The 23,913-nt window shown below is 42.7% G+C and overlaps 1 protein-coding gene across 1 annotated transcript in view; it reads right to left on the minus strand.

Moving 5' to 3' along the window:
- Positions 1-3,407: 3,407 nt before the first annotated feature.
- The window catches only part of LOC144937493 (polycystin-1-like protein 2), a 66,920-nt gene continuing 46,414 nt past the window's right edge, over positions 3,408-23,913 (minus strand). Inside the window, exons 15-24 of the mRNA XM_078864740.1 lie at positions 18,616-18,770; positions 16,165-16,317; positions 15,504-15,978; positions 13,753-13,897; positions 13,321-13,511; positions 10,186-10,354; positions 9,364-9,540; positions 4,942-5,136; positions 4,178-4,456; positions 3,408-3,814 (exon numbers count right to left, since the gene is read on the minus strand). Coding sequence (XP_078720866.1) covers positions 3,408-3,814; positions 4,178-4,456; positions 4,942-5,136; positions 9,364-9,540; positions 10,186-10,354; positions 13,321-13,511; positions 13,753-13,897; positions 15,504-15,978; positions 16,165-16,317; positions 18,616-18,770 — 2,346 coding nt within the window. The remainder of the gene's footprint in view (positions 3,815-4,177; positions 4,457-4,941; positions 5,137-9,363; positions 9,541-10,185; positions 10,355-13,320; positions 13,512-13,752; positions 13,898-15,503; positions 15,979-16,164; positions 16,318-18,615; positions 18,771-23,913) is intronic.

The raw sequence follows: 23,913 nt of genomic DNA on the forward strand, positions 1-23,913 counted from the left end.
TTCTGAACTGGTCTTTGAAAGGCAACAGCAGAAGTCACACTGATTTGCAGTAAGTATTCATTATTATGTTTTTGTTTTTGTGTGAAAATCATGTTTTGCTGGTTTTGTTCTTTGAACACAGTGATGTTGATGCACGGTTCATTTTGTGCACCAGTAAAACATATACCTATGTTTTGAATTTGAAAAAATCATATTTTATTTTTCCAATTAAGAAGGGTTCGATGAATACGCATATGAAACTGGTGGGGTTCAGTACCTCCAACAAGGTTAAGAACCACTGTTCTAGATGCTACCCATGCGCCTCAGTCTTTGTTCAGCCTGCATACGCACCTCACCTGTTATCACGGACTGTGCTTTACCCTACTCGTCTCAAGCAGCCATCTCATCTTGTGGTGTTGCAACATGTGAATACGTTTATTCACATTTCATAAATATTTCTTACGGTTAAAAATGTTTTAACTTAAAAAGATTTTATCATTAAAAGCTGTGAAGCGAGTCACTTCACACCCTTCATTGTCTTATCTCTTCACCGTCCTCCATGGCTACGTTTTATATCGCTTAATGACTAACACTGTAATATGCATTGTTTCACCAATTTTCATGTTTTTATTAAAGTAATGAATTATATTATCAAACTAAAACACAGTAATTATAATATAACGCGTAATAATCAATGATACTGTACAATAAATTATCATGAAAAATGTCAGTTATGTTGGTGTTTTTGAAACCTACTACCCCTTAATTCATATTCAATCAATGGTTGTTATTATAACGCAGTTTTTCCAGATTGCGGTCTTCTTCAGAAACGTAGCTACTGCGTTATAGGAGAACTGACTGTACTTTACTTGTCTTTTTAAACTGTGGGTGATACATCACCCTGCACAGAAATTTGCTCTTATCAAGACACTCATTCATCGAGCTAAAAAAGTGTCAGATGGTGATAGTCTGAGAAGTGAAATTAAACATGTTAAAGAAGCGCTGCAAATGAACGGTTACAATGGTGCACAAATCAACAGGTCATTGAATGCCAAACCCAAATCAAATAACACGAGCATTGAAACTGCCCAACTAATTAAAACGATCAAAATACAGTACATTGTGGGAGTAACTGATAAACTAGCCAGATGTTTGGAAAAACAAAACATCCGAGTCAGATTTGGCACGGTACATAAAATACAGAAATTAATATCTGGTACAAAATATGTATTACCAAAGCTATCAACAGAAGGTGTGTACATTAATTGCATGTGTGGCAAATGCTATATTAAGAAAACAGGACGAATGATCAGCACGAGACTAAAATAACATCAAATACATATTAAATACTCCCAAATACAACTGTCAGCAGTAGCAGAACACGCGTGCCAACAAGGACACTCAATTAATTTTAATCATGTTGAAGTTCTGTGCAAAAATATCTACTACTGTCCAAGACTAATTAGAGAATCTATCGATATTGAAAAAGAAAATGTAACCGTTTGGATAGCTACCGACTTAATGCTATGTGGAAGCGAATAATCAAATAATACATTTCGATTTAAAGCTTTCGTGACTGCAGGGATTCATCTTTTTGGTTCTTTCGGTAAAGTGACGTAAAAGGGAAATAATAAAAATAATTTATTTTATTATGCTTTATTTTTTTTATTTTATTATTTCCCTTCTACGTGACTTTACCGAAAGAACCAAGAAGACAAATAATACATTATTTAAATGCATGCCTATACAGGCTTCAATAAGCCGTTTGTATGGCTATTTTATTAAACACAATGGACAGGAAGGACAAGATCGAAGGGCTCGCATAATGCGCATGCATAATGTACGTTGACTCATTAATCCCCCCCCCACTTTGCACAAGAGCGCAGAAGCGTGGTCACCACATCAACGCCTGATGAAGCTAGTTGTAATTACTGGGGAAACGTTGTACTCAGATTGTAAATGTTGTGGCTTGGCTCTCCAACACACCGGTGTGCTGTACTAGTGACGAATTGGCCACATTCTTCTTCTTGGTTCTTTCGGTAAAGTCACGTAGATCTGTCTCCCCGACGGATCTGGTCTTCACCTGAGGACGGCTGCTTGCGTTGTGGCCGAAACGTCGTGAGAATTATTTTATTATGTTTAATTGTATTATTTTATTATTTTATTACTTCCCTTCTACGTGACTTTACCGAAAGAACCAAGAAGATGAATCCCTGCAGTCACGAAAGCTTTAAATCAAAATTTGGCCACATTCTGTTTACGTGACAACCCTTACTAGTTGGCTGTGTCGGGTGGTTGCGTGTTTAATGACATATTTATATATTTACGCGATTTAACCCCAAAAAAACCTCTTATGAATATTGGTCACGCAATCCTACGTGTTAAACATCTTAAAAGTGTTTTATGTTTTTGCTTTGGTCATTTTGGTAACACAGGCCAATGTTTAAAGAGGCTCTATCCTGGTCTGTTGAATTCGGACTTGGTTAAACAAAATAAACTTTAAACTTAATCACCTGTTCTCTAAGGCTGTGTTGTAAACTGAAAACATAAAACCCCCAGATTAAGTAACATGCTGAGTGCACATGAGATTGTTTTTGCAAAGCGTCTTGAGATGGAATTGTATTTAAGCATTACACATATAAATACGATTTGTTTATTGTTGTAATTGTATGTTGCAAACTAAATGTTTTTATTTTACATTGATACTTTTTTTTTCTCCAGTGAGTGACTTCTTATGCATGGCAATATGTTCCGGAGTTAAATGCCAACGCCGAGGTCTGCTAGCCATGATGAGAGGGCTTCAGGAGCCAGAGTTTGTGTAGTTTTGCTGTTCCTCGTCCTCCATTGAAGGAAAGCAGACCACAATGGTGTACTATACAGCCCATAGTTTGTGGTGCATGACCACAATCGCACTGTGGTTTGTCTTTAATTTTTCATTCATGAAGTGGCGTTGCTGATAAGTATGCAGTTCCAGTACCTTCATTCTTTTCAGTGACCAACCATACTTGTTGAGCTAAATTCTTAACCAAAGTTAAATAGGACGTAAAAAAAATACTCCAGTCGAAAAGTGCACTCTAGTTTGTATTTGATTCAACAAATATCACCATACAGATACAAAACATATAGTAGTTATATACCACCGTAAACGGTACGTAGATACACATTATATCTCGATTAAATATATATTTTAAACACAAATAAATACCAGACTACTCAACAAGATTAAAACTTGCAAACTCTCAATTGTGAATTGAGCACTGTGACATGGCTCGTTCTGGTAATTACTCAACTGGCGAACGCTCCACGGCTAGATCCATTACACTCCACGGCTAGATCCATTACACTCCACGGCTAGATCCATTACACTCCACGGCTAGATCCATTACGACAATGTGGAGACTAAGGAATGGGACAAAATATAGTATGTCCTATTTACTAAGTAAATAGAGCAGGAGAAAGGCCATTAGCCTGAAGGAGAGGTATGCGAGCGTGGCGCATGGCCCTCCGCCACCAAGCGCCTCTCCCAGGTGGGACATGCGCACGAGCGCAGAGGTCACGGACTGGAAGGCGTGGGCCCAGGAGTGGGCGCCATACAGGCCGTGCAGAGAGAGGCTGTAGGCGCACAGCAACAGGGTCAGCAGCAGGGCCACCATCAACAGCCGGCTCTTTACTCCTGCCTCTCGGTGCAGCAGAGGCAGCGTCAGGCACCGCCTCGCTCCGCGGTGGAGCAGGGGGAGCTGAAGAGCCTTGAGGGACTCCACGAACACCAAGAGTGCCAGAGCCACCCTGAGACGCTCGTCCAGCGAGGCCAGCTTGCCGAACGTCACATTGCCATCTGGGAGATCCATCGTCATTCAAATTAACAATGGTTTAAAATTACACGTCCGGGTATATGTTTTACGTTATGTAGGTGTGACATAAATTGTATGGTCTTTGACAACACAAATTCATGCGCCGTTACAGAGAATTCAAGTTTGTTGCATGTGCACGTCACAACACGTATAATGCATAATGTGCATTACCCCGCTGGAGATATAACATCTTCCATGCAGTAGTTTTACTGAATTACACAGTATTTAGATGTATTATTTCATATATTGTAGAAATTAAATAGCATAAATTACCACACTGTTATACTGTAGTATTATTTTAATTCTAGTTTATTTGTCATAGCATACATTTATTATCAAGTACATACCTTGTGTATATGTTTCAAGGGTTTCTTTGAGTGTCATTGTCTGCTGATAATACGCCACCGCAGTGGTTATCCTTAGACCAAAGCACAGAAATTCTACTAAATGTGTCACCTTTTTAAAATAGGCACCTTTCTCTTTACAGATTTTGGGAACGTCGCACGCCAATAACAGCAGGTTAAGGACAAAAATGGAGACGTAAGCAGTCAGGTTGAGATTAAACTGCAACTCTCCGATTTCCAGGATGGAAAAGACCCGTGCGTTGACTTGTGGCTTGGCAACACCTGCTGTATATGAATTGACAAAAAAGTGTCCATTAAAATAAATTATATATATTCTACACATCACTTTCATTAAATAAATTAGATGCGTGTTCCTCCGCCCAAAGGAGCATTGGAAGGAGCTCAACTCCACTGACAGCCCTGAGCCAGTGGTGGAAATTCCACAGTTCCATAGCTGGAACCAATCTCTCAATAGAAGAACGAATGTAATATTTTCCAAATACGGTGCACATTTTATTTTACACTGGAAGAATTAATGGCCAAGTCTACCCCCAAACGGGGTGTTTAGGACCAATTTATTCCATGTATTTATTATTAAGCATTCTGGCTTACTCGAGTCTGACTATGAGTGGTTTCACCACAGATACTATTTGCTTCCAATTGCATGAAGCAACCACCAAATTTTTCAAAGTTTGTAATTGTCAAATGAATATACATGTTTAATAAAATTTCGCACAATTGTCAATGGTGAATACAGAGGGACTCACCAGGTGACGAGAAGATCAGCAGCAGAGTTAAATGACAGAGCAGTTTTGTGTTTGCGTTGAGCACTGAGACTTCGGTGACCAATGCTGCCGTGCGTGGGTCTACCCAGGAGTTCTCTCTCAGGTAGGCCACAGTGTCGGCTGCTTTCACTGCATCATTCGCCGCCTCCACCAAATAGCCGCCTCTGCCCTGGCGTTCTGAAAACATGACGTTCAGTGTTAAGTAAGATAAAGTGCAACAGAGCATTGGTATAATAGCATACTTGAGTTTGTCCCATTCCGAACCGGATTCACCAGTATTGCAATGTCAGGATAATGTGTTGATGTCGGATGTATCAATTAAATCATTATGATAATCATGGTGCTTATACAATAAAGCTCAAACAGGTACATAATTTTACTTTCAGTGTAATGTGATTATTTCTTTATTTGTTAATTTTCACATGGATTCATCTTCTTGGTTCTTTCGGTAAAGTCACGTAAAAGGGAAGTAATAAAATAATAAAAATAAAACATAATACAAGAATTCTCACGACGTTTCGGCTACAACGCAAGCAGCCGTCTTCAGGTGAAGAATGAAACACTGCCAAGCTTGGAGCGTATATATAAGCTGGGTTGGAGGTGGAAGAAGAGCGCCTTGACAAACGAATTTGCAAATCAAGAGGAATTTAGCATATTTATGGGAAATGCGTAGGAGGTGGGCGGGGGGGTTTCAAAGTAATTATGCCCATGCATTATGCAGGATTAGCAGCATCAAAGGGAGGGGGTAGGGGGTAGCATTAACAAAGGGAGGGAATGTTAATAGTATGTAGAAGCAAAGAAACATGTCAATGGGAGAGCGTAGACAGGAGACCCGCAGCGGAGCAAATAATGCATTCCCTGTGGAGAACACAAGATACACAGTCAATGCCAGTGAATGGACTGCGGTCTGAAAGTCACCGTAAACGTGAACAACAATCAGTTAAGATCCGAAATGGTTAATTACGTCCTTCCAATGATTGCTGAGCCAGAATCCATCTTCTCGGTTGAAATTGTCTCTGTGTTTGTATATATGGATCGCCTCATGAACTAATCTCTCATGGTAGCCAGATGGCTTGCAGAGAACCTCTGTCTTGGAGAAGTCAATGTCATGTGAGCCCACTGATTTGTAACAGTGATCTGCCACGGCTGAGGTGTTTGTCCTACCGTGTTTCAGGTCTGCTTTATGTTCACCTGGCCTGGCTGCAGAAGGTTTCAACGAGAACTGTTTGGTTTGATCAATTAATGTGGTTGAATCAGAAATGATTTTGTTGGTTTTAGTAACGAGGCTGTTGGTAGGGTCTCTTTTTATTTTTGTATAGCTGCCATCGTTGAGTAGTTATTGAATTTTGTTGTTGTATTCTATTTTGTCCATGATGACAGTGGCATTGCCTTTGTCAGCTGAGAGGATGAAAATTTCATCCCTCTTTTTTAATTGAGCTAATTCAAAACGCTCATCTTTGCTGATGTTACTAGCTCTTAAGGCTAATGGTTACTCCGACTACACAATCCGCAAAGCCATCACTCCAACCATCAAGAAGGATCCTGTTGAGGAGCCTTTCAAAACCATCACCTTACCCTACATTGTTGGGGTCACAAAAAATATCTCCAAAATCCTGATTAAACACAAGATCCAGGTCCGATTCAACACAGTACATAAAATCCGTGATCTGGTCCCGTCTGTAAAAGATGTGGTTCCAGACATACAGTACCCTGGCGTCTACAAACTAAGTTGCCTCTGTGGTAGCAGTTACATTGGAGAAACCAAACGACATGTCTCGGACCGCATTCGTGAACATATAGCAGACCTGAAACACGGTAGGACAAACACCTCAGCCGTGGCAGATCACTGTTACAATTCAGTGGGCTCACATGACATTGACTTCTCCAAGACAGAGGTTCTCTGCAAGCCATCTGGCTACCATGAGAGATTCGTTCATGAGGCGATCCACATATACAAACACAGAGACAATTTCAATCGAGAAGATGGATTCTGGCTCAGCAATCATTGGAAGGACGTAATAAACCATTTCGGATCTTAACTGATTGTTGTTCACGTTTACGGTGACTTTCAAACCGCAGTCCACTCACTGGCATTGACTGTGTATCTTGTGTTCTCCACAGGGAATGCAATATTTACTCCGCTGCGGGTCTCCAACCACCGCTCTCCCATTGACATGTTTCGTTGCTTCTACATACTATTAACATTCCCTCCCTTTGTTAATGCTACACCCTACCCCCTCCCTTTGATGCTGCTAATCCTGCATAATGCATGGGCATAATATGACTTTGAAACCCCCCGCCCACCTACGCATTTCCCATAAATATGCTAAATTCCTCTTGATATGCAAATTCTTTTGTCAAGGCGCTCTTCTTCCACCTCCAACCCAGCTTATATAATACGCTCCAAGCTTGGCAGTGTTTCATTCTTCACCTGAAAACGGCTGCTTGCGTTGTAGCCGAAACGTCGTGAGAATTATTTTATTATGTTTTATTTTTATTATTTTATTACTTCCCTTCTACGTGACTTTACCGAAAGAACCAAGAAGATGAATCCCTGCAGTCACGAAAGCTTTAAATCGAAATTTCACATGGATAAACCCTCGAGATGGAACGTTTTGTTTGCAAGGGTGTTCAGGTTGTCGCATCGCATTTTAGAAATTGCCATTATTTGTATATCCAGGAATTAAATCATACCAATTTATACTAACAAGGTCGTTTAGCTAATGCAATCATGAAATTTAAGTTTAAGTCGACTTGGGTTAAAAAGCAATCCACTGCAAGTTTTTGCTAAACAAAATAAAGTAAACACACGAAGACCTTAGTGGAGGATTTCAGTAGCTCGGGGTCTCTTTCGTGAGTGATGGTAAGTGGAGTGGCAGATCGGCCAGCGGATCGGTGTGATATCCACAGCGATGCGGGCACTGTACCTTTCCATGGTAGTGAAGCAGGAGCTGAGTTCTCGAACAAAGCTCTCGGTTTAGAGGACGATCTATGTCCCCACCCTCATCTATGGTCATGAACTTTGGGTAATAAGCGAAAGGAGGAGATTGTGGGTAGAAGGAGCCGAAATTATGTTTCTCTGCAGGGTTGCTGGGCTCATTCTCCGTGATCGGGTGAGGAGTTCGGTAATCCGGGAGAGCCTCTGAGTCGAGCTGCTGCTCCTCCGGATCGAGAGGAGCCAGTTGATGTGGTTCGGGCACCTGGTGAAGATGCCCCCTGGTAGACTCCCCCTGGAACTCTACCGAGCATGTCCCACTGGCCAAAGACCCCGGGGCCGGCCCAGGACATCTGGCAAGTCTATGTCGCTTGGCTGGCCTGGGAACGCCTGGGAATTCCCCAAGAAGAGCTAGAGCCTCTAGCCAGAGAAAGGAAGGACTGGAACGCCCTACTCAATATGCTGCCGCTGTGACCCTCACCAGAACAAGCAGGTTGAAAAACGCATGAACGAATACCTTAAGGCAGTTACTGAAGGCAAACTGGCATCAAAATGTTACATTAAAGAGGGGGAGGTTGCCCCTTTTCGACCCTCGCCCACCCATTTTGTTCCTCTTACTGGATATTCGCCTCCCTAAAAAAAAAACCTACACTCCCGCTCGTAGTCCCGACGTGAGTGAGGCAGTGAGCCCAATCTCCTCCCCTTCCCTAAACCGAGGAGCACTGAGTTCGGGCTTTTGTCTGCGGGATTTCCGTACTACTTTCCCTTGTTATGGTTCGTTCTTTGTAACGCCGGGCTCTTGTCAACAAAAAAGTACGTTGGAGTACTTTTAAAAAGCTAAACTTAGTCATGGAAAGCACCGTACCAGTGTACCGAGAGAAGAAGGTGTTCGACCAATTAATATTATCTGTGATGATAAATGGATCAAAAACAAGGACATTGACAAAGGCATTGGACACAAAAGTTTAAAAAGTGGGCAAAGAAGCTCTGAGAATTGAACGCTTGCAATTACACTGAGCGAAGGAAAGAGGAGCACGTGAATCGAGAAAACAAACGCAGATCAGAGACATCACACTGACTGCTAAGAAAAAGTCAGCTCGACAGAAAACATCACTACAACATTGCTACAAGCGATGATGACCGGTGGTCGAGACTTCTTCTTGTTTGTCCATCAAGTTGATGATGACCATGGCACATTTGGCACCCAAACGTGCCATGGTACAGAATGGCACCCAATGGAGCGAAATTGCCTGAGAGCACCGCCGTGAAAATAGAACAGCGAGCATCGCCGTGAAGATAGAGCAACGAGACGAATTGTGGCATCGAGAAATTGTGTGGAATGGCAATGGTGTGGGAAGGATACCATCCAACAGTGGGTAGACAATGGTGACTGTTATGAGATAATCACGGTTTTGAGTGAATATGTTTGTTGTGCTTATAAATAGTGGCATTTGAGTGTGTGGTCTTACCACCATTCATTGAGATTATCTCTTCTCCCATATCCTTGAATATCCAGTATTGGTCTCTCTCGGTTCCACCCGTACTATTGGACATCACCCAGGCCTTTGAATAGTTGTTCGTATCTTCTTCAGGTGGAGTGTATTGACCATTTTTCAACATTGCCACAAAATTCAGCTTGCTCGATCCTGACATAGAAATAGATAATCGGTTACATTTATACTCGTTTGTATACTTTTAACTTGGAAAATAATCTCAGGAGTTGAACCTGCAGTGGAGGTGCCCATTCTCTCGTATCATTCAAATTATATTTTCCAAATTTTAATATGGCAATATTTCAAAACGTCAGTAATTTGAAGATTAACCTGTGACTGAATTCTGATATCAACAAAGTTCAATACTCCGATGCCTTACAAATGGTATTTCCATACTTTCCTATCAAGACATGTATTTTCTTTGCACAACGTTTCCATTTGAAAATTAGTTTTTTGCTGCAAATACAATCCAGAACATATATTATAATAATTATCATCAAACCTCAAAGTGACATGACTATCACCCACACAATTAAGTAATGCATGGAAATAAGTGATTTCAAACAAAATTAATGAAAACTATATTTATATTCATTATTAAGATGTAATAAAGTCTCATCATAAAGGATTTTGGGTAGGATCGCGAAAGCCTTCGTGATATAATAAGCAGTTTTTTTCATGCTTATATGTTTTATGTAGTAGCATTACAACCTCATGATAGTCTTTTGAGATATATCCTTGTTACATAGAAAACCAAAGTAAACCATACTGTTAGCATAATTATTAGTAAAAATTTACCCTTGGTGTATCTCAGCTGTTGCAGACGTACAAGCCCAACAATACATAAATGAAAGCGATTCATCTCGTTTCCAGGAGCTTCGCTCGTAGTCGCGCTGCTGCCGGTTTGTTTCATGTACGGCAAGAGTGAGTTGGACACCCAGTCCCAGTAGCTTTGGGCATCGGTAACCTTAATGCACAAACAGCATGCATTCGTTCAATGTGCAACCTTCACGTGTCCACTGAATTGGTATAAAAGTTAGCAAATAATTCCCACGGCTTATGTGCAGGTAGGACCTTTTTGCCAGTATCAAAGTATGAAAAAATAAGAATATTTTTACCCTTTCTGGCAATAAAACAGGTGTTAACATGTTCAAACACCAAACATAAACCTTTTGCAAGGAATCAAGTTCGCATTAACCAAATGTACTTGTGGTGAACATGCAAACAAACATGCATATGTTTCAAAATATTTCTATACGATGTTTAAACATTTTAACACCTGTTTTATCGCCAGAAAGGGTAAAACCGATTCTTGTTTTTTCATATTATGTACAGGTATCTATTTCCGAACGTTCGGTTCACGAAATTTAGTGTAAACGCAATTGACAAATGATGGACACATTTCAATTAAAGAATTCTAATTTCCACGTGAACGAAAGTTAATCACGGCACGTGCCACGAGATCATCAAACAAGAGCCACCCGGGAGCCTGCTTCATCCATCGGCGACAGCGTCACGGTGTCCCTGCAGTGCAACAGTAACGCCTCCACATCGCCTTTCCAGTCATTCCAACATGCAGGAGATATTTTGGTGAGTTCCGTGAAAAGGTTAATTATTTTTTGATTTAAAGCTTTCGTGACTGCAGGGATTCATCTTCTTGGTTCTTTCGTAAAGTCACGTAGAAGGGAAGTAATAAAAAAATAAAAATAAAACATAATAAAATTATTCTCACGACGTTTCGGCCACAACGCAAGCAGCCGTCCTCAGGTGAAAACCAAGTCCGTCGAGGCGACAGAGTCTGAATGAAACAGCACACGAGCTTGGAGCATATATATAAGCTGGGCGCCTTGACAAAGGAATTTGCATATCAAGAGGTATTTAGCATATTATGGGAAATGCAGGAATGTGATTAGTACTACATATGCATGTGCATTATGCAGGATTAACAGCATCAAAGGGAGCTGCAGTTGCTGCTGCTGCAGTTGCTGCTGCTGCAGTTGCTGCTGCTGCAGTTGCTGCTGCTGCAGTTGCTGCTGCTGCAGTTGCTGCTGCTGCAGTTGCTGCTGCTGCAGTTGCTGCTGCTGCAGTTGCTGCTGCTGCTGCTGCTGCAGTTGCTGCCTTAACCATTTTAATATAACACTATGTATTATTCTACCCACCCTAATGTGTATCACACTGCTATATATTTACTATACAATTACGACACCATACATTACTCTGCACACTGCACCATGCCAGTGAGTGGAACGCGGTCTGAAAGTCACCGTAAAACGTGAACACAATCAGTTAAGATCCGAAATGGTTTAGCAGCAGCAACTGCAGCAGCAGCAACTGCAGCAGCAGCAACTGCAGCAGCAGCAGCAGCAACTGCAGCAGCAGCAGCAGCAACTGCAGCAGCAGCAACTGCAGCAGCAGCAACTGCAGCAGCAGCAACTGCAGCAGCAGCAACTGCAGCAGCAGCAACTGCAGCTCCCTTTGATGCTGTTAATCCTGCATAAAGCACATGCATATGTAGTACTAATCACATTCATGCATTTCCCATAAATATGCTAAATTCCTCTTGATATGCAAATTCCTTTGTCAAGGCGCCCAGCTTATATATATGCTCTAAGCTCGTGTGCTGTTTCCTTCAGACTGTCGCCTCGACGGACCTGGTTTTCACCTGAGGACGGCTGCTTGCGTTGTGGCCGAAACGTCGTGAGAATAATTTTATTATGTTTTTTTTTATTTTATTATTTCCCTTCTACGTGACTTTACCGAAAGAACCAAGAAGATTAATTATTTTTGTTTCAAATTATTTTTCAATTTTTTTATATTACGTTCTTTATTATTCATATTTTTGCATTGTGAAAATGTATATAGGTGTACAATTTTTAGGTTAGGAGTAGAGTTGAAATGACTATCTGAAACACATGCCGCATTTTTAGTATTCAATTAATGGGAATAGCCATTCCGATTTACTAAATTTCGTTTTACGTGTTTTTTTAAGAACACATCCCTTTCGTAGACCGACGTATACCTGTATATCTAAGTGCCTGCGATATTATCGTTTGTAAGATTTCTGCATTTTCGTTGTATATGTATTGTTAAAGCAAGTTTGCTGTAAGGGTAAATATATCATGGGCAGAATCAATATCTTGCACAGGAAGATAATTTACGAGTCTTGTCATTGCCATCCTACGTTGTCCGATGTTAAAGTTTGGATGGCTACAGTTATTTGACAGCGTACGGATGAGAGTTTGCACACTCTACAGATTCCCATGCCAGCCCACACCACCTCCATGTATCTGCAAAGTCGTGCTGGCTCTGAGCCAGTTAGAAGCGGCACCAGGGATTGACAGCAAGGCATAAGATGGTGGCACACCCACTGTGGGTCTCACACTTGGTGTCCCACAGACACGGCCATGCTCCTAGCCGCGCACCCAGCACCTGCTCACCCTGATCCTTGGTCCACCAGACCCTTTATGTATGTATGTATGTTGAACTTCATTCGCACCTTATGCAGCCAACCGTGCTAATCGGAGGTGCGAGGGAGGGACAACAAACTAAACACAAAAATTTGTTCTAAAGAAATGTGTTTAACGGTGACATGTTGCTGCCATGCTGGTGGCTATGGAGGCCAGCCATCAATGGTGCTGCCAGCAGGCATACCAGGGAGCAGGGGAAGGGTGATGTGTGCCACAAAGAGCACAATGCTTTGCGAAGGTGGCTCAGCGCAAGTTGGTTGGACCCCATCGCGCTTGGCTTAATGTGATGACGAATCCACCGCTCACATGTGATTGGCGAGAGAGAAATTACAGAGGGCCGCTACGTTCTGAAGTTCATCAATGTGTTAGACTAACGTGCCCAATGAAAGAAAATTAGACTGACAGGTGTATTTACATATACTGAAAAAAAAGTGTTATGAGTGACTATGAAATGCATTTTTGTTACCTTTCCAAATTTTCCCACGATGAAGGTTTTCTCTACATTAGTTTTAAGAGACTTTGTATAATCTCCTATAATTAAGCATTCAGCTAACAACAGCGCCACGAGGTACAGAGCGCGTAAAACGTGCGTCGGTTTGAGACACGTTTGTCTTTTACTTTCGGAAGCACCTTTTCTTGGGATTGAGGAAGACTTCTCTGTTGGGAGGAAATACATCCTTTGTGACACATTCTATAATGTTCTTTAAGCAACTTCAACATTTAAATATATTTCTCAGTAAAAAATGTCGTATTCCAAATGCTATCTTTTTTAACTACTGTGTTAATATATATTGCTTTGGAAGGTTGTCTATTGGTGTGTATATTGTGAGCATTATTTGCAACACGGCTTATATGGCTCTCTCCCATGAGCATGTCACAAAGATTGCAATTTCCTTGCCCTGTACATTGCTGGTCTGCAGTTTTTCTTTTCCAGCGCTGTCCATTATTTCATAACTTTCCGTGTACGGTTTTAATATCTCGTCCGCTTGATATTTTTCATTCTTTTTCCACATTAAAACTCGACCCACAGCAAACACGATATTCTGCAATGCACACGATGCGTAAGTTACAGTCACATATGAACACGCAAAAAACATTTGCGAGCTCCAATGGACACCTCACAGTATTAAACAATGCATTTCACAGCACGGGAGTTGAAAAAGTTATTTGATGATGAAAGAAAAATCAAGTTAGTGAACAATTAATGTTTTACCTTATTATATGTGCTGGAAAACCTTGCCCAACGCGGCTGTATCGACCGTGTGTTTCGGCTCTACACGGTGTACCTAATGAGGAAGGTTTTCCGGAATATTGGGGTAATGTTTCGGCTCTATACAGTTTGACTGAAAGTTTCTCATCTCCGTGTCGACAAAGTAGTGCCGTGAGAGTGCTGCATCCGTTGGAAGGTGGGAATCAATCGACTCTGAGAACGATTTATTTATCGTGCATGTTTTTTCGTGCATTTGTTTTTGGGTGATAATATAACACTCAACAACAACAACCGCCATTCGCCACTAAGTGGCGGTGACGTCACCACGACGCTTGTGTCAGGCCATGTGCACCTTGAGGCCACACTCAACACACACAACGACACAAGCAAATACACCCATATTGCCCCATGCATTTAGCCGTCCACTTGTTCAGGACATTAGAAAGACGCCTAGATGGCGAAACATTGATTTTCAAGTGGCAGTGTTAAGGGTGAGTGTTGGGTGTGAGTGCCGCGATGCGGGAAGAGGAATGGAGATGCGGGTTTTGTGTTGAGGTGAAATTGAAAAATAAAGATTGTATACACACGAAATGGAGAGCGACTCAGCATCCTGTACAACAATAAAAATGGCGTAAATCGTGTATAATTTGTCAAACAAAGAGGAAGTGGGTGATCATTTCGTACCAAGGAACACAACCCTATTTTCCCCATGAGGTATATTATTTGTCGAACACAGTTTTGGTCAATACAACATTTTCCCGAAACGTAACCCCCAGGTTCAGCGAGGTCTGCCTGTACTTCCAATTAAAACTTTAACATAATGTAAGACTAATCATCCCTGAAAATGACCTGAAGAAGTAAACTATAGTACAGTTGAGGGCTGTGTACTTTGTCTGAGAAATATTTTTCTCCATTGACTTTCCCCCCAAAAAATGGGACCGGATCATCTCAAACCATCTGTACATGTCCTCAGAGCTCCAATACGAAACGTACTAAATCTTTCAATGAGACTGGCAGAGGACAGATATAAGTGGTGGGAGGTTCTACATACCACCAGCCCTTTGAATAGAGGACATCACAACAATAAATATGCCCTCTAATAGAAACGTTTCAAGATAACACCGACCCTAACCAAACGATGGCAGAGGAACCCCGCTGCTTTCCTCCCGAACTGTCCATGTGTTCTTCCCCCACATCCAACATTGAGCAATCATCCTGCAGATTGACCCCGATGTGCTGCTGATAGGGTCAAGGCCGAACTCCCACTTAAAATACGCATGAGCTAACTCTTGATTGCTGAACTCGAGGCGTGCATCACTAGGACACCTTGTAAATATTTAATATGTTGATGTCAATAAAAAAAACTGTCTTATAAATCATCCAAAATATTACATCACCTCGCTTCAGAATGGGGCATGTGACTTTATTCACCATTTTACCTTCATGGGTTGAATCAGTATGACCGACAAGACAAAAGAGAAGAGGAATCGGACGAGCCAGCGGTTGGCCTTCTCTGAGCCCCACTCCATGCTGTAGAGGATCGTGAAGAAGCCAGAGCTCAGGACAGTCAGGACTATGAGACACCAGCCCACGAATCTGCAGCCACCGGGCCAAGGGCCCCTCCAGGAGCTCTTCTGGCCTGGGGGCCGCTCACTCTCCGAGCGGCTGTTGCGGAATATGAGCACGACCACGAGACTGACGGGCACCTCCACCAGGCTGCTGAGGAGGCTAATGAAGATGTCGGTGAGAGACAGCGGCCCCACCGTGACCCCGCCGCCCGCCTCGTTGGCTGCCTGCTTCTTGCCGAACCACATGGCGTTGGCGATCATCATGAGGAAGAGGAGCGTAACGCAGCAGGAGATGCGCTGCACGCGGGAGAAGTTGGTCTTGAATGGGCGAAAGAAAACGGAAAACCTGCCAGAACAGAAACATAAACTTTACTGAAAGAAAGCATTCCTACATGTATTAATATATTTTAATGATCTTCCAAAGTAGTTTTAAACCAGCATGTCTTAATGTTAACTTAATAACTTTGTAAAAAAAACAATTAAGAAAGGCTTCTCACATATACCACCATCGTCTTCTATGGCTTTTACTCACCAGAGATGACCTTCAGAAAAGTTTCCCTTAAGTGCTTCATGGACCATCCATGAATTGTTGAATGAAAAGTGATCATTTTTTACCTGAAATATCTTTCCATAATGCCCTATGATCGTGTCCGATGATTCCATTGAATTCACACAAAAGAAATGCCTGTAGAGGAACCGTGAGTGGTAAGAGCATGTTTTACGTGAGAAAATAAAATCATTTCAGGTTTGAGCCCATGAATGCTCGTTTTTACGTGGCTAGCAGGTTAAAAAGTTGTACTGCATCTGCTGACCTCATGAAGTCATGCTCACTGGCACCGCCAGGCCATTTACCTGAATTATTTGAATCATGATTTCACATTAAACTTTTTTAATATGTCATATCATCACAAGCAGCAGTTGTTAAAATGTATTTTATACAAATAATTGTATTCGCTGAATTCATGCATATTTATTATCACTTAAACAGGAAGAGAGCAGCACAACACTTGCTAAGGGCAGGGCAGCACGATATTTGTTTACCTCACAATTGATACAAATGCACAATTATATTATTTTATGTAAACCGACAAATATGGGGAGGAGGCGTAATTTATATTGTTATTAACATTCTCTATAACGGTGCTGAATGAATGTTTTTGTAACTAAGTTGTGATTCTATTTTGCACAAGTACATAACAGGAATATGCCTTTTCTACAGGAGCTGAAGTTATACGGCTGTACTTTATTACAGTGAGTGCAGCTGCAATGTATTTTAATTATGCTTGCAAAACCAGGAAGTGAACAATACATCTTTACGCTCATGCAGCCTTGTGGCAGCATTGCTAGGCAACAGGGCTGTAAAAGCATGGAAAACACGTTCCTTCGGAGTGGGCAGGTAGGAACTTGGTTGGACAGCGCATTCGTGCACAACAGACAAATATGTACGACAGACAGACAAATAATCCCTGGTGGGCAGTGTGGAACCTGTTGTTCTGACCTGTAATATGCATTGTCATATAATACTCCGTAAAGTATTTTTTTTATTGGGGTGGGGGGGGGGGGGTTAATTTATATGCTTCATGTTAACCTAAAAATGTATTGATTTGTTTTATCTTTTACAAGGAATAAATTTGCTTTTTTGGACAAACTGAATCACCTTAAGGCTGGGAATGTTGAAAGAAACACGAGGAAAAAAGATCCGCCTTTTTAAATCCTTTATATTAAGTTCACTTGCTTGCGCGCTTACGACCGTGCAAATCTTTCGGTCGTTTTTTAACCCACTTCCCGTGATCAAATCGAGCTGACATTTTGCACACAGACTCGTTGTGCGTGACAATTTATTTTCGTGAAAAAATTTTTCATAAATTTTACACTTTTTAGGAAAAAATAAATTATATTTAATTACCAATTGCTTAATGGTGGCAGGCAATCATCTGACCCATAGGTGGCAGCCATCTCAAGCCAGAGGACGAGAGGACTCTAGCCGCCACGCATATAAAGGATTTATAGTGAAAAACTTTGTTTTTACGGGTTAATTTTTTCTTTTCAAGGCTTCCATTTTATGAATGGAGCCACCCTCCCCCAGTTCCATTTTGTGAATGAAACATTGCCTGTCTCCTCATTGGCCCGAGTCGCGGCGGTGCCCCCCCCCCCCCACCACTAACCCCCCCCCCTCCTCTACCAACCCCAACCCACCGCTCCCATTGGTCGGCGAAACCCCGCGAGCTCGATTAATTAAATAATTGTATTCGGCGCCCCCGAGCCAATGAGAGTGCTCTGGTGGGGGCCGGGGCCGTGGTATGCACGACAGACAAATAATCCCTGGTGGGCAGTGTGGAACCTGTTGTTCCTACCTGTAACATTGCCAATACAATCGCAAAGTAGATTTATGCCACGTTTTGAGAGCTAACACGTTTAATAATGTTTTTTTAGTTGAAATTTTATTTTTTCACCTACGTGACTTTACCAAAATAACCAAAGAGTATGGATCCTTGCAGTCACGATAACTTCAAATCTAGAAATAATAATTTAAACTTGTAACGCGCAATCTTTAAAAATAGAGAATGACTCAGAGGTGCGAGGCAAAATCACAGACGAACGGGAAGACAGCAGCCACGCTATGATCCAATGCCGACAATTACCCGAGTTCTGCGGTTCTCGATATACTAAGGTGTTATCAGCACATTAATGAGTGTTTACATTTGGGAGGAAACCGGAGCATCTGGAGAAAACCCGCGCATGCGAGGCGGAAACACTTTGTCCCATACGGATGTTTAACTTGCGCTCATGTATGAAGGGCTAAAGATAAAAGTATGGTTGGAGTCTGCAAATTAATCACAATATTTTGATCATGCCTCGTGTGAAAACATAATAACAGGTAACACGTTGATGCATAATTTTTGTTAATTAAGTGAATTTGATTACCGCATGGTGTCTTTCAGTTAGTGTAATTATACAATTTGTGGTGTTGCACTATACTTACACTTGCTGCTTTTCTAGGTCCAGTACCGAGATTTCACTGACAAACAAACAGTCAAAGGAATCTGCATCTTTGAGCCACAGTTTAACATCCAGTGGGTACCCATAGTTTTTTGGCACAGAGAAGAGGAAGTTGTATATGCTGTCTCTTTTAAACTCCTGTTAACAAGATGGTACATAATTGTAAATGTTAATGAAAATGTAAGATTTCCCCTGAGGGGTGGTTTTATCATATTCTGTCAAAAAAAGTGTTGGAATACATGCGTCCATAATAAAGGTCTTTGGGTTACATCGCATAAATATAAATGCGTCGTTAACCCCGCCACAGCCAATTAGTAAGGTTTGTCACCTAAACAAAACATGCCAACTCATTACTAGTTCAGCACACTGGTGTGTTGGAGAGTAAACCCACAACAATTATAATTCGAGTAAAACGTTTCGCCGGCAATTACAACCAGCATCATCAAGCGACAGTCAGAGTATTGGAGTGTTTGATGGCACAAAATACCTAGGCAGGTCCTTGGTTTTGGTGGGGCTGATGGTGTGGCCCCACCTCTTAGTGGCATGCTCCATTGAGCAGCAATCACCAGATCAATAGGGAGCCATCCATTGACCCCATCCAGGCATTGATCAACCTCCCATTGTATCTGTACCCGATGAAGATTGCTCCAGCACAGCCATGGAAGACTTCTCGAACTACGTGGTCAAAGACGATGTTAAATAATGTGGGAGCCAGAGGACATCCCTGTCGCACCCCAAGGTGAACAGGGAAAAGCTTTATCAGGGCCTGCCCACCAACATAAAGGTCCATAATGATTGTGAGCAGAGAGTCAGTGACTCCAAAAGCACAAAGAACAACCCAGAGCACAGGCCTATTGAAAGTATCATAGACATTGACCAGACATCTACACTATGGGAACCTCATTTGCCAGTAAAAATATGATAATTGGTTTTTTACCCTTCTATCTGGCAACAAAACTGACACCTTTTTACAAGGAGTCATGTTTGCATAGACCGCAATACCTGCAGTCATAATACAAACAAAAGACATAACTCTGATAATGTGCACTGTCCTTGAAGTTGAAGGAAAGCTGTCTCGGGTGTGGACCAATCAACTTCAAGGACAGTGCACATTATCAGAGTTATGTCTTTTGTTTGTATTATGACTGCAGGTATTGCGGTCTATGCAAACATGACTCCTTGTAAAAAGGTGTCAGTTTTGTTGCCAGATAGAAGGGTAAAAAAACAATTATGACATTGACCAGGTTAATAAAGCAGCGATGTAGGTCCTGTTGGAATTCCCTACACCTCTGCTGTAGCAAACGGACAGAAAATATGGCATCTGTGCAGGACAGTCCTGACCTGAAACCAAACTGGGGCTCTGCAAGCCTTTCAGCATGCCTGGCAAGGCGATGTTAAATAATTATTGCCAGGACCTTTCCGGGCACACCGAGGGAGATGCCCCTGTAGTTGTTACAGTCTATGTGATCCCCCTTCTTAAAGACAGTGACCACCAGAGCATCCTTCCAACCCGTCCAGTGGTCCAGACTGTTATTATGATGTAATAATTTAAGGCAGTCTGCACACCCCTCAGCATTTTGCTTGGGAGATAATCTTTGCCCTGGTGCTTTTCCTGTTCTCAGACTTTGGATCACCTTCTGTACTTCTTCAACAGATGGCACTTCAGCCAGCCACTGATGGGGGTGACTACTTCTTCCAATATTTGATGCACTACAACCTCAGCAGGGTCATCCCCACTTTGCCCCATGATGTTTTCCAGGCTGAGAGATTTCCCTTCCCCCAAGACTTCAAAGAAATGCTCAGCAAATCTGCAAACCTCTTCCTGGGGGTCGGAGATGGTGATAGGTGTGGCACTGCAAGTAACTTATTTGATGGAGTTAAAGAGTGCTTTGTGATCACGGGCTTCTGAGGCAGACTCCATTTCCTCAGTAACCCGCGACCACCACTCTTCCTTGCAGCGCCGCACGGCTCTCCGAACCTCCGAGCGAAGGCCTCCTTATTCTCCGACGTGGAATGTTATAGATGGTGGGAGTTTACCTGTCGCTTTTTCTCAACCACCCGGAACACCTCCTCCATCAGCCAGGGTCTCTGGGAAGGTTTGGACCGTGTACCCAAAGTAGCCATTGCAGCTGCATGAGCCACAGTTCTAAACCTCACCCATTTCCCCTCGGCGTCAGGAGGAGGGTGGGACGATGTCAAACCCAGCTGCAAGCAATGATGAAATTCTGACATCCAACTTTCACCAGCTAGCTAAGACCACGCCACTGTGGGTTTGAATGGGATCCTAGATGGACACCCACCACTGGAGTGTAAGAATGGCAGGCACATCTTACAGATGACAATCCGATGGCCAGTGGGCAGATCAGCTCCACTGTAGGTCATCGTGTCAAACACCTGGGCCCGCATCCACTGTTCTGTCACTATATAGTCTATTAAATGTTCTTGCTTGGACCCAGCGTGCATCTATGATGTTGGAGGATGCGCCGATGCTGGAACGGCGTGTTGACAATTACAAGCCCATGGGCTGCACAGAAGTCTAGCAGCCTCCTACCGTTGTTATTGCACTGATTTGGCCCATGCTTTGTAACCAATCTAGCCCAGGTGCCAGCATCATGACCCACTTGGGCATTAAAGTCATCCAATAGGATGACTCTATCCCGAGGAGCCACTTTAGCTAGCACCTGTGAAAGTAGGTTATAAAAGGCATCTGACTCATCGGCCTTACCTGCATCCCTCCACTGATATTCATCTTCGGTGGAGGCATAAGCAACCACCACCACACCTCGCCTCTGGTAGCTGGGAAGGCGAGCCCACAGTAGCCTGGGGCTTACAGCTTGCCACACCTCACCGCCACGTTATCACGCCCCCTTCATTGTTTTCTTCAGAAGAAAAGCCACTCCCTGTTGTTTGGTAGTCTCCTGCCCCGAGCAGACGACTGTCGACCCCTCATGGTGACTGGAGCTAGAGCCAGTCCACTAGACCTCCTGAATACCGCACAGATCCAGGCGGTATCGGTCCAGCTCCCAACAGAGAAATGGCAGCCTCCCCTCAACAGTGAGCATTCTAACATTACAAATGGCCACTCGAAGTGCTTTTTTGCCGTTTCTGGAGAAACCCGATCTTAAGTATTCAATCTCCTTACTCCACCAAATGGGGTTTGGCCTGGAGACGTTATAGATTCCTGGACTGGAGACGCATAGATTCCTGTCCCCCCGGGGGCCTCCGGCACAAGCTTAGTTAGATTTTTTTCCACGTCGTTTAGTGGTAGTTAAATTGAAGGTGGAGGGGTTACCAGCCCCTTACACCCATCCAGCGCCCCTATTTGGCTGCTGTTGTGGCTCCAAGCACTATGAGCGGCATAGCCAATTGGAATTGGCCTTCCCTCCATGGCATTGCTAACATCCACGACAGCGTTATCATCCGGCACCACATTTACAACTTGAAAAGGTATACTTCATTATTAAGTCGCAATCAATCTAGAATGTTAACAACATCAACAGATATCAGCCCACTTTTATATGTAATCTTTATATCTGATGGATAATGTAGAATATGAACATCGAACATGTTTATTGTGCTCTAGCAATTTTAGGCTTGAAGGTCATTTGAGCCCATGGTTGGCTACAAACTCCCAAACAGGGAGAAACGAGCTGGCAGTCCCCTCCCTCTTGCCATGCCCACTTACAGCCACGCCCACTGAACCACTAGCACCACCCCCCTCTCACAGCGAATGGCCGCAACCTTTCTGTTGGTGGCCCAGCCTACAGCTTGTAGGCCCCACTTTTTTCCCCTATAATTTGTCAAGCATGAGGCCAGAAAATTCTCAACCAGTACAACATCCCAATGTTTGAAAATTACTCACCAGGACAGCCTTACCCTAACCGGGACTATGCAGGCCAACACAGGACAATTTTCAGCTTTTTTCTACACTGGCCACTCAGTGATCCAAGACCGTAGCCATGGAGTCAACATTGGGGGGGGGGGCAAATCTTCCAGGGGGTCTAGCGGTCCCCCCCCAGAAAAAAACATCTAAATTTGAAAACGAATTTCCTGCCTAAAATATTTTAAAAATCACTAACACATGGGATGGACTTTTTTTTTACAATAATGTATAATAGTGTATTGTATTATATTGCTCTGTTTTTTCTGTTTTACCTTTTCTTGTTTCATTGTATGTAATGGCAGAGATTAGGGATTAATAATGTACAACCACAATAATATGAACAGAAATCTATGCATTGTTATATGAAGACAAGTCCAGATATTGTGGCCAAGGTTTAGGAAATTTTTGTTTTTATTTACATAGCATAGCAAACATTTTTATATACATTGTTGATAGTAATATTTTGGGGGGGGGACATTTTGAGCATATTTGAATATTGGTGGAGGATGTGTCCCAATCTATATATATAAAATCGCAAATCTGTCTGTCTGTCTGTGTGTGTGTCTGTGTGTCGCCGGACCATACGCAGTTTCATTGGACGAAATGTGAGGGATTTGCGAGACACGATTGGTCCGTTTGGTTTTCCTAGCGCTGCGATTGGCCCGTTCATCGAGGCCGTGGCGGAGTAGCGCAGTTGGTAGCGCCCTCGCTTCCCATGCCAAAGGTCGCGGGATCGATCCCCGCGTCCTTCACAGGCGAATATATTTTTAAATCCTTTATATTAAGTTCGCTGCCACGCATATAAAGAATTTATAGTGAAAAACTTTGTTTTTACGAACGCGTCCACATGCAAACCACAAAATACAAAGCCTCCAACTCAGACAACACGTAAAGAGCCGTGTCTGTTGAAAATGTTTAGCGTACTTCCCGACATGCAAAAAACGTGAAATTTGCCATGTGGGTACTTTCCAGAATGTACACCATGCAAAACTTATAAAAACATTACTTTGGTATTCTTTTGGGGGGGGGGGGGGGGCGCAATAATGCATATATTTTTCACGGCAAGTGAGCTGTGACGTCACATCTGTCATGTGATCCGCGCGTGCGGAAGCGTAACGCAGTGTGCCTGCTCATCACGCACCCCCCCCCAACCCTCCGTGAGTAAAGTGCCATACAAATGTTTTGCAGGTCTAAGACGTTCTTCGCGCAGCATTGCTTTATTATTCCTGTCGTTTACTGCCGTACGCACCGTTAAAGATGTGTGTCTGTAGCAAGCGCGTGTATGTGTACCTATGGACGGGGGGCGCGTGTGTGGGGCGAGCGGTAGTGTAGTGGTTAGTGCGCTGCGCTATGAACTCGGCGACCCGAGTTCGATTCCCACTTACTACCACCACCTGT

The sequence above is a fragment of the Lampetra fluviatilis genome, chromosome 19 (genome assembly GCF_964198595.1).
Source record: "Lampetra fluviatilis chromosome 19, kcLamFluv1.1, whole genome shotgun sequence".
In the NCBI taxonomy this organism is placed as follows: Eukaryota; Metazoa; Chordata; class Hyperoartia; order Petromyzontiformes; family Petromyzontidae; genus Lampetra; species Lampetra fluviatilis.